Genomic DNA, 11459 nt, shown 5'->3' with positions numbered 1-11459 from the left:
GAGGCTCTGGGGAGCCGTTGCAGGGGCCTCCCCAAGAGCTGTGTGAGCCGCATATCCATGCACAAAGCTACTTCTTAATGACTTTGTTCACTTTTGAATTCAGAGCTGAACATGAGCTAGACTGTGACACAAAGCAAATGAGGTACCGTAAAAATAGCTTTATGTGCTAGAAAACCATCGTAGTCCAAGGGGATTCAGACTGTGGTACACAGCCAGGACCCCCGCAAGGAGAACATCTAAAGAGTGATGTAGATGTTCTCACCAGGAGTCCCACAGATCTAGAGAGTGAAATTGTCATCCCCCAGGCTGGAATTTTATTTGCAGAAACACAACTAAATGGACTCCTGAGCAACAAGTTAAATGGTGCTGCTGCTGTGATTGCTCAGGAGTCCACTTACTCACCACTGTATTTGGCAACATCATAAGTTAGTTTTCATTATTTTGTTTAGAGCATGGAAGACCTTTGGAGAAAGAAGTGAATGATAAGTTGCTTTGAGTTGGTTTTCTGTTAGAGAGCTTTATCTTTTAACAACCTGAGTTATGACATATTTTTGAAAAGCATTTGTCTCTATACCTAGCTTTCATAGAGAGCCTTTACAAGAGTTGGAAGGGAAAAGGGAGAACAACAGACATTTAATCCTGAAACATGAAGGAATCATGTGGATCTTGGCTTAGGAATGTTCAAGTTAATTTCTACTTAGGTGATACGTCTATTTTTCATGGATTTGTAACTTGTCTATAAAAGCGTACTTGAAGACGAATCTTGGCAGTCAAAACTTTCAGGTCAGGAGAATATTTTTAGCAATATTTTGTTTAAAAAAAACATAGAAGGATGTTTTTAAGTTTAGAAAGTTAGAATTTTAAAAAGCATGGGTTGTGTCCCATTTTGATACCCATGTTTGGTTTTTTTGCCCCTAAAGAAGAGCAACAAAATCCCCATCTAACCTGCTTCCAGCTTGACAGATAATAAAAGATATTTCAGATTTATCCTTTTAAAATTGCCAACAGGCCTGTTTCATATTCAAGAGTAAATAATCCATCTCAGCTAATAATCCTTAAAAACTAAATCGTGGCACTGCTGTGAATTTTAATGGTTATGTTTAATGAGCAGATCTTCAGTTCAAACAAGTCATCATAACTCCAGGAATGGCAACAGAGCTACATCAACTAGCGCTCACTGAAGATGTGGGTCGTAAACATGTACTATGCTATCTCCCTCAAAACACATGACTAATTCAGTAATACTGAGGCAGTAAAGTAATTAAAGTAATTAATACATTAGAAGAAATGAAGAACCAATGAGAGGACACCAATCTGCTCAGCATGCCACGTACAAAAAGCATTAGGACAATTTTGGTCAAGCATACTGGGGCAAACACTTTGCCACAAAATCTTTGGTTTTACAGTTTCATTCAACCTCAAAATTACAGAGGGGCTGAGTCTACCCTGACAGGATTTGAATTAGTGGTTCCAGGAAGACTACAAGCGAAGCCACTGGTATAACTAAGCGGGGGGCAGAAAAGGTGTGGAGCAGACAGAGCAAACAGGAAGGTCCATTTCTGGCCTTTAACTTACACCCTCTTGTTTGCTTCTGCTGCACAATCTCCCTTCTGTGATTTAGACTCCATTTAACATCGTGGACCAAATTCATCTCTGGCTGCTAGTGCTAACCTCTTCTTGTTGTATCAGCAAGGCGAAGGGCTAAAGAGTAGCTGACATTTTCTTGACACTAAGAGAAATCCAGATTTGGTATAAAGACGGTTCATGCCACCTGCTCCCAACCCAGACCAGGAAACACTTCAGGACACTGACTGGGCCAGACCTAAGGTATCCCCTGCAATGGAACCACATATATGAGGCCGTTTTAAAGAGGTATGGGATTAAATACCTGGAACCAAATTGATCCCAGTCCTGCAAAGTTTTAAGGGAATAGAAAGATGACCCTGACAGATTTAACTCTCATCACAGGTTCTGCTTTCAGTTCAGTTCATTTGGGCCTGAAGATATAGCTGTTCTAAGGTGATCAAAACAGCATTTAAGAACAATTCTCACCCCCTTAGGCACCCTAAAGGAGGCTTTTGAGTTTATCTTCAGGCATTTTACAACCAGCGGTGGCTTTTGTAGGCCCAGTTACTGTCTTAGTCTCTGTCCCTCCACCCCTGCTCCTTCTACCCTCATCCTCCCTTGCTCTCCCCTCCCTGGCTCCTTCCTCCTGTGGCTGGGTTCCCCTCTCTGTGCTGTACACGCCCTGCTAAGGATTTCTGCACATCAGCCCTTCCAAACATACATCCTTCGTACAGTGTGTTACACAACGCACCTCCCATTCAGAACAACGGGCCTTTTCTTCAAGCTTCTGTCCGACGAAACAGCTTGGTCCGTACACCTAGCCACAGCCCAAAATAGAACAGAGGAAGGAGGGGGCATGACTGGGCAAGGTTTGGGCTACGTTTTAATGGGCTGAGTTTCACGCACAACAAAGCTGTGGGACAGCAGTTAGGACATTTGCAGCCTGTTTGCAATTAGCAAGGTAGCTACGCTCAAGGAGGTCGATATGTGCGTTCACTTCAAGCAGAAGGTACGGTTCTGCTAACATCATTTAGATGGAGAATCTCACCACTCAGCTATTCCAGCAACCCTTTGAGCTGCTGTTGGAGTTCTTTCAGCTTGAGTCTAGGTATTATATAGTCCCCCTAGCTGTAGTATTGGAGTACCTCCCAAGTATTTAAAAATAGAAGTCACAGTAACACTCTCCCTTTCTTACTTGGCAGCTAGAAGGAGAAATACTTGGCATAACTTAAACATTTGTTTGCATATTCGTGGGTGGGATCAAATTGTTTGTTGATGTGTATATGGGAAGAATTAAATTTCTCTCAGTAAGTTGAAAAGATTTTAGCACAAAATTAGATTTCAGTGGCAGCTTTCCACGTATGCATACTGCAGCTCAATAAGCTGCCTTGTGTCCCCTTGGATTCCCTAGGTTTTGCTGAGAGGGTGAAGGTGTGGTCAAGACCACAATCTGGAGCGTCTCATTCTTGTTAATTAGCTACTGGGGTCTCCACAACATGAAGAACTTTCTGTCCTGTCATTTCTCTTCTGGAAAAAGCACACCACTGCCTCTGAAGCACTTCTGTGCTCTGGAAAGCCTTTTAAAACACCCAAGCAGCCCACTCATGTGGCACAAACATCAATTGTTTATTTGTAGAAGTCTCTCTTTAATAGAATGTTCTTCACCCTGCAGCCTTTGTCAACCACAGTAGCTGACTGCCATGGGGTGTAGTTTCTATCAAGATCTCAGTGCATGGATCCCAGATATGAGTGCGCATGAAGTATGGTCATCAGTTCACAAATCTATACATTTAGGGAGGACACACCTCAGACTGGGGTCAGCACATTGCTGAGAAAGGCAGAGAGCATTTTAAATCTTCATGGGTTATCAGGGATCAAGCCCAGAAGGTGACTGAGCCTGGCTAATCAACGGGAAAGGATGAAATTGCTCTCTGATCAATATTTGGAGGGGAGGGAAAGCGTAGAAATGGAAGAATTCAATCCAGTTGCCTGTCTTAAATGTAAATTGGAGGTAAATGTAGGATACATAAATAAAAGTGGGGAGAAATATGAAAGCTAAAATATCTTCCCAGACTGAGATTTTCCTATCTGAACACAATCTAAAGACATGGGATGTACCCTAGGACTGAATGTCTGAATGTATTTACTAGGAAGTTTCTACAGCTTGTCAGCTAGATGTAGGGAAGGGAAAAGAGCAAGGGGCTTTTGCTGTCTGGATGAGCTCTTACAGAGAGCAGATAACCTCAGATTTCTTTCCTTTCTGTCCCCTGTTAGGCAAAATGCATTGTTTCTTACTGCTTTCTTGTTATTAACTAATTTCTTAGCATAGATATTAAATTTTAAATATACTCCTATGATACTTGCATCCTTTTGCTTCTTGAATCTTCAGGTTTTCTGTTGACGTGTCCCTGGAACAATGCAAAAGTTTAGCAAAAGGAGCTTCTGTAAGTACTACTCATTATGGACTTAGAGGCCTGAAAATAGCCAAACCTGCTCCTTCTCACTGTGATAATTAATGCAGGTAACATTGACCCATCACCGAGCCTTTTGAAAGATGTGAGATATCACCCCAAGAGGGGTCTTCCTTGTAATGCAGTCCTCCATAGACAGACGATGTAACAGGTGAGCTGCTCCTGAGATGCTGGATGCTAATTTGCCTCTGTTGCAACGTGTCGTACTCGGCCTGTCTGGCTCCTTGTCCCTGTTCCTGCAGTTCTATTCACCTCCACAAACCTCACTTCTGAGGCTTCCCGGTGGGTGTCTGCTTTTCCCACACTTGACTTAGAACAGCTTAAGCTTCCCATGTAGCCTGCTTTGATTTCAGTCCCTGTTGCCACACAACCAGATAGGTGAGCTAAAGATGCTTTTGTCTATCCCAAATCATGGATGACCACCCAGGGATAAACTTGACCCAACAGACTCTATATGGTCACATGCAATTAGCAATACTGAGTTCATTATGACTTTTCCTCACACCATCAACGCCTTTCTGTCTGAAGAGATTTCTAAACTTTTCAGAGTCTAGTTTATTGAGTCCGCACATATTCCAACACAGTACATCATGATTTGTCTAGCTGGTCTTACAGGAAGCTAATCACTTCTCCAGGTACCCCTAGAGATCATCTAGTCCAACCCTCTGCTCAAAGCAGGGTCACCTAGAGCAGGATACGCAGGACTGTGCCCATTTGTGTTTTGAGTATCTCCAAGGACAGAGACTCCACAACATCTCTGGGCAACTTGTTCCAGCATTTAATCCCCCTTACAATAAAAAAGGCTTTTCTCATGTTTAAGGTGGATTTCCCAGTATTTCAGGTTGTGTCCATTGCCTCTTGTCCTGTCACTGGTCACCACTGGGAAAAGCCTCACTCCATTTTCTTTATATCCTTGAGTTAGTTATCTATACATATTGATAAAATCCAGCAAGCCTCCTCAGCCTCTCCTTGTACGACAGATACTCCAATCCCTTAATCATCTTAGTGGCTGGACTCGCTCTAGTATTTCCATGTCTCACTTATGCTGGGAATCCCAGAGCCGGATCCAGCACTCCAGGTGTGTCTCACCAGCACTGAACAGAGAGGAAAGATCACCTCCTTCAACCTCCTGGTAACACTTTTCCTAATGCATTCAGTGAGGCTCTTGTCTTCTTTGTCCCTAGGACATATTGGTGGCTAACAGTCAACTTGTTCACCAGCCCCAAGTCCTTTTTTGCAAAGCTACTTTCCAGCTGGTTGGCCCCCAACCTGTACTGGTGCACGGGGTTATTCCTCCCCAGTGGAGGGATGGTACCTTCTGTTCCCTGAGAAACCAAAACAAGCATCTCTTAGGATAAGCAGAAGCACACCTTTCTCTCCCAAAGGTTTCCTCTGTGACTGTGCCCCACCTCCATGGGAGAATGCTGCTTCTCGAAACTATATTTTCTGCTAGCAAAGGTGTACACCCAAAACAAACAGGAAAAACAAAACTAATGCAATTTTCCCTTTTTGTCACTGAAGCGGTACAGCTATCGCTGGATGTATAAGGGCTAGACTATGATTCATGCTAACTGGCAAACAAGCACAAGTCCTACGCAATTCTACCACAATCATAAAATTCCCTTCCACAGCTCTGGGCTTCTGGCATTGTTCTGACTATGATGATTAATGCCAGCCACCAGAAAACACTTGTACATGGACTCCTGATATATAAACAGGCCCATATGGATTACTGGAGATACACTGGAGAGCTTTTGGATGTCCTGCAGAAAGGTTTTGAGCTGTTGGGCACAGTGACAGTATTCTAGTATCCTGATTTTGAGCCTGCCACTCATGCAGGTAGGGTATATATTGATGGTAGACCCCACCTTGCAATTGCCTTTAACATAAGCCATAGTAAAGTAAAAGCAAATAAGAGCATTTATGTATAAAATCCAAAATACATAACGTTGTAAGGATTTACAAAGGCAGAGGTGACAAAGAAGACAGAAAGAAAATCATTTATCCCATGATTAAATCCTTAGATCATCCTCCTCTTCCCCCTTCCCCCATAAGCTGATAAACTGTAGATCCCCTCTTAACCCACAGGGTTAGGACTCATCCTTGCGCACACATCTGCCCTCAGGAATGTGCACAAGATATCTGCAGGTGGTGGAATCACACCAGTTCTGTAGTTTTACCTTTGTTTGGGGGTTCTCTTGGGACTTTCTCAGATTCATATCTCACATTTCTCCCATCTTGGCTCTGCTTCCAACCATTACCTCTTCTTAAAGAATTGGTTTCAAACCTCAGCTCCTGAAACTGTATCTTTTTTGGACATACTAATGCCTTTGCTAGACCTGATGTGTCACAACTGTCCCTGAGGAGATGCAAAATACCTTTTCTCACCTGACAGGACCAAGTGCAATACTCAGTGAGGAGCATTTCCCTACACTTGAACTTATTTTTCACATGAATGTGCACATTGGCAACCGTACTTAAGACAGATACGTATGCAGGACTGTTTCGTGCAGTGCAGGCTCCTGACCGAGATTTCACGCAACCACAATTAATTACTTTAGACAATAATATACACGGGAAAGCTGAGCAACCAATTCTGGGTTTGGGGTGTTATTTGCAGGTGTATATGCTGGTATCATAAATTTGCCAAGTTAAATTAAAACCAGCATTATGTACCTAAATTTAACACTTGATACCTCCTTGTTTACAAGCATAATGTGGTGCCTTGATTTTCCTCCCCTGCACATGTCTGCAGTTGCGTGACTGGGCAAGATGCAGAACAGTTTCCTCTCCTGAGTAAATTTTTTCCCTTGATAATAGTAATATTGAACACTTAAATAGCACTTTTCATCCACAAGGTGCCTCACTAGTGTTAATACAATTAGCTAACTAAATTCTCCCTTCTCCTCCACCCTGAATGTGCATAGAACAGGCAAAATAAGATGCCAAAAGAAGTGTTAGAGTCACCGGTATCCAGTCCTAAGGCCGCTCCCTCTATGAAGCAAGTAATATAAGACACCCTCTACAATGCCCCACTATTACAGCTGCAATTTTGTAAGCACCTTTTTATAGCAGCTTTTGTTCTTTATCATCCAATGCATTGAGCAAATAGCTTCTGGGAAGGAACCCACTCATGTTTACCTTTGCTCTATGTGCCACTGTCAGTGTTATCCAAAACCCAGACAGACATGAAACAGGTGCCAGAGTTGCATATTTGAGTCACCACCAGTAAAGGTTGACTCATAATTACAGTGAACATATAGTCTGTTTTCAGATCTTTGGGTAGAGATGTAAAAACCGAATGTCACATAAAAGAGAGGCTGTCAGCCCTCTAGGTCTCTAAGGAAACAAGGTTTGACAGTAAAAATGGGTAATGATACTATTTCTGGAACATTTTTTAGAGTTTATGACTCCTAGACTTTACACAAATCAATTAAGCTTCTCTCTGCACCCCATACTGAAACATGTCTGAAAAAATACAGATTTGTGGAAGAACTATCTCCGTTGTCCCCAGGAAAAAAAAGCTTCCGTTTCAGTGAATGGAAGTTAAATTGGGACAAAGACCACCCATTTTAGCTTAGACTGAAATCAGAGCCAATCCAAGGCTATGTCAGGCATAGGTGATTCTTCAATGTGGGAAGTTAGTTCATATTCAGGCACTTCTTCTGCACAGTCTGTGCTTTGTTCGCTCTCATTACAGAGGATGGTCTCTATCTTTTCCAGGATACCTTCAAGTTTAGAAAGGGCTCTTTTCCTAGGGAGCAAGGAGGAAAATGAAGTACAATGGGCTTCTCAGGAGGCAAATGAGCATTAAGACCTTTAATTTCTGCAACACGGAGCCTTTCCTACCTTTGGACTAGTGGCACTTCTCTCCAGCCCCTTCCCTTCTTTGCAGCTGGCAGCTGGGACCAGCAGCTGGAGACCAGCTGCAAAGGTCATCACTACATTAACCCCTGTTGGACTGGTTTCCTGCCCTTCAAACCAAGAGGAACCTGGGCTGGGGAAGCCTGACTATACCTTCGTTGAAGGAGTACGAGATCACTTAGCCCATCCAAAATACAGGAAAGAGTATACATCCTATCACAAGGGAGCTATACAGGTTAATGTGCATACACAGTACTTTCAACTGCAACAGCACATTGCCCAAGGATTACAGATCACTATTTTTAAATAAAGGAAATACTATTATCCCTATTGTATAGAAATGTAAGGCACAGGAAGTTGTATGTAAACTTCTTAAATGCACATGAAAATCAGTGTCTGAGCTGCAAATAGAAACCTGGTCACCTGCTCTAACTTCCCACTGCCTCCCATACTCCCTGTTTATCTCTGCTGGGTGTATTACTTCAGATATTTCAGAGGGAAACCATTTCAGAGGTTAGATTTTCTAGAAGTTGCAGGAGAGCCCCGTGACTACTCAAAAGACAAGCACAAAAATACAGACTCACATTTCATCTTAATTTCTTCATTCCCTCACCAAAAATGTACTTGAGAGTGTAATATCTAGTCAACACCTGGTTACACACCAGCTAACTTCCATTAGTGTAATCCTTGAACACTGATCAAAGAGTCCCACCAGTGGGCAGTTCTGCAGCAGAACAATCCTGTTTTGGTGAAGCAAGAGACACTTCCATTCACCATGATTATTACACCAAATCATTTCCCTGGGAGACAATCTAATCAAGTGATCAGTTTGATCAAAGAGGTTTCTATTAAAGTTTTATGTGCTCCTGCCCAGCAAAAATAGTATGTTGCCAGCCAAGTTCTAGCATGTTTGAAAGATTGAGAAATAACAGATTCCAGGAGCAGCAATTCAGAAGAATTTTTGCTAGCTAAGGCTCAGATCCTGCAATCAAAAGTAGGCAAGCAACCTCTTACACCTACAAGACATCAGTGACTTAAGTGAAATTTTGCACTGACTACAGTTCTTGCCCATGTGTTCTCAGTTATTATGGTGGAGCCAAAGACTGCACCTCCTAGCCAGGGGCAGATTCACAAGGAAATAGAAAAGCTACAGGGGCACCATTCACACCATGCACATGTATTCCTGCTGTCGTGCAGTTCCACCTAAATTGTGTTTGCTCTTGGCAGAACAGAAGGCAGCTTTCTTGTATCTCCTAATGAGGTCTTCCTCAAGAACGACTTTTCCTTTTCTTTACTTTCCAAAGTTTTGTACATTCATTTAATTGTCTCTCAGAAACCCTTCATTGCTAACTTTCATAGTACTGCTGTTTCCATAGTACTGCTAAATATTTGGAGACCAGATCAGTCTCCTGCCCTGCAGCATCATCCTCACCTTCATTAGTACCATCTTTCATACCTAACAAAAGTATTTCTCCCCTCATGGAATATCACACAGACAAAGAATCCAGTGTTTCATCTCCTACATTTAAATATATTGACCCATTTTGTTCTCTACTCTTCCACCTACCATGGTTGAAAAATGCACTTTATTCTGAACTAAGAAAAAAAAGGGGAACTTGAATCTAGAACTGCAGCTCCTAGAACTCCTCTCTATAAAGCAACAATAACAAGAGCAGCAAAAACTAAAAAACAATTAGACTGAAGAGATGTATCCAACATTGCTGATATCCAAAGAACTGGCAAGGGTTTGCCTCAAAGTCAAGGTTACAGAGCTCACCTACTTCACCATCAGCATGATGGCATAACCTTTGCAGTTTTAGCAACTCCTTTCTAGGACAGGAGAGTCAATGCAGACCAGAGTATCCCTGAGCTTTATAACCATCCACTCCAACTACACCAGGCTACCTAGGAAACATTAGCAGCTGTGGCGCTAACCTCTGAGGGCTCAGGCACATCCTGTTGAAGTCCCAGTGAAGAGACTCACACTCTCATTCCAAAGGAAGAGGGGGAAGAAAATTTACCTTATTGGATGGGTTTTAAGAAGCATGTGCTCATTTACTTTCTCAGCCTGTACATGCAATTACACAGGCGCTTACACATGTAAATTAGGCATAAAATAGAACTTTATGTGAGTAGAAGTTAGTCCTTACATCATGTCTATTTACAACTGCTAATTGTGAAAGTGCTAAGTCTTTGTTCTGGTCTGCAATTAAAAATGAAGCCAGCATAGTTACAGGAGAGTAGAAGTTTCTGTGTGGCTATGTGGGAACAAACCACTTCTTTCCAGCGCAGCTCTCCCTGGAAAAGCCATTTTCTGCTACATCACCAAAGGAGAGCACATCATCTGGTATATCTTAGTGCTTCCAAGTTACATAATATAAGCTGTCAAAAATATGTGTGTGACTACAGTCTGGTTCTGTATTAACTAGGAAATTTAGCTCTAAAATGCATCTATCCTGACAATTCCCTTTGGGTAGGCAAAGTCTGTTTTATGTCCTGTGCGGCACTGAAAACGCGCACACTCAGTTCTCAGTTCTAATGGTCCTACTATGACTTCAGTGGAGTAATGCAGTGTGATTCAAGGTCAATGCTCCCTGAATCGATTTTCCACGGTCTATAATCTTTGCTGTAAACAGCCTGCTCGGCAACTAAGAAAGCAGAAAGGGGTTTAATGCCATCAGTTTCACCCTTAATACCTTCATGTTAAGCTCAAAGAGATGAAAGGATTTCATATGATTTGTTCCAGGTTTGTATCACACTCTACATCAAGGCACCTCCCTTATTCTAGACCACCATGGTGGCCTCTAATGTTTGGCTTTTCACAGGACCAGCCCTGTGTTCAGCATAAATTAAAACAGCTGGAGGATTATATCTAAAGCATTAGACAAACACTCTCAGTGTAACCTCTGCCCTGTTCACCCTCTCCATGCTTGGCATGTACCCATGTTGGGAGCAAGACAGAAGGACCTCAGGCAGCCGATGACTGCTTTACTTTCTCTTGCAGCATGGAACTCCAAAGAAAGCCAGTTCTACCATGATGTCCCCTTTGAACAGCTTCACAGGCATTAAAGGGTCACAGTGTTGGGGAGGGCTGAACGTGTCTCTTTGTTTCTCATTTCCACCCTGAAGTCAAACATCCATTCTCTTTTTAGCTATCAAAACTTTAACAAAGCCTCCAAAGGCATTTTCCCAATGTTCACCCCCAAAATAAACCACAGGAGAGAATGCCACAGGGTGCTACAAAGACTTTGAAGTTCCCGTGAGAGAACTTTTCTATGATGTTCTCTCTCATCATGGCTAAATTATGCTTTTTAAAAGTCAGCAACAAAAGAAAGATGTGCCATACCCTCCATTTGCTACTGTCTCCATTTAAAACTGAAACACATGAAAAGCTATAGATAAGGTCTGGCACAAATAAAAGTAGAGACTAGGCTATCTATAAAACCACAAGATAATATGATAAGTAAAAGAGCATTTAACAAAAGATAAATCACATCCGCAATTCTCCAAAACCTCAGTAATACAGCAGGTTTTTCACAATTTGGTCAAAACGGTGGG

The 11459-nt window shown here is 42.2% G+C and overlaps 1 protein-coding gene across 1 annotated transcript in view; it reads right to left on the bottom strand.

Moving 5' to 3' along the window:
* Nucleotides 1-7625: 7625 nt before the first annotated feature.
* Nucleotides 7626-11459, bottom strand: part of LMNTD1 (lamin tail domain containing 1) — a 71602-nt gene continuing 67768 nt past the window's right edge. The window contains exon 7 of the mRNA XM_054196909.1: nt 7626-7791. Within this exon, the coding sequence (XP_054052884.1) occupies nt 7626-7791 (166 nt within the window). The remainder of the gene's footprint in view (nt 7792-11459) is intronic.

The sequence above is a fragment of the Rissa tridactyla genome, chromosome 1 (assembly GCF_028500815.1).
Source record: "Rissa tridactyla isolate bRisTri1 chromosome 1, bRisTri1.patW.cur.20221130, whole genome shotgun sequence".
Classification (NCBI taxonomy): Eukaryota; Metazoa; Chordata; class Aves; order Charadriiformes; family Laridae; genus Rissa; species Rissa tridactyla.
This window is presented reverse-complemented; position numbering and strand designations above follow the sequence as displayed.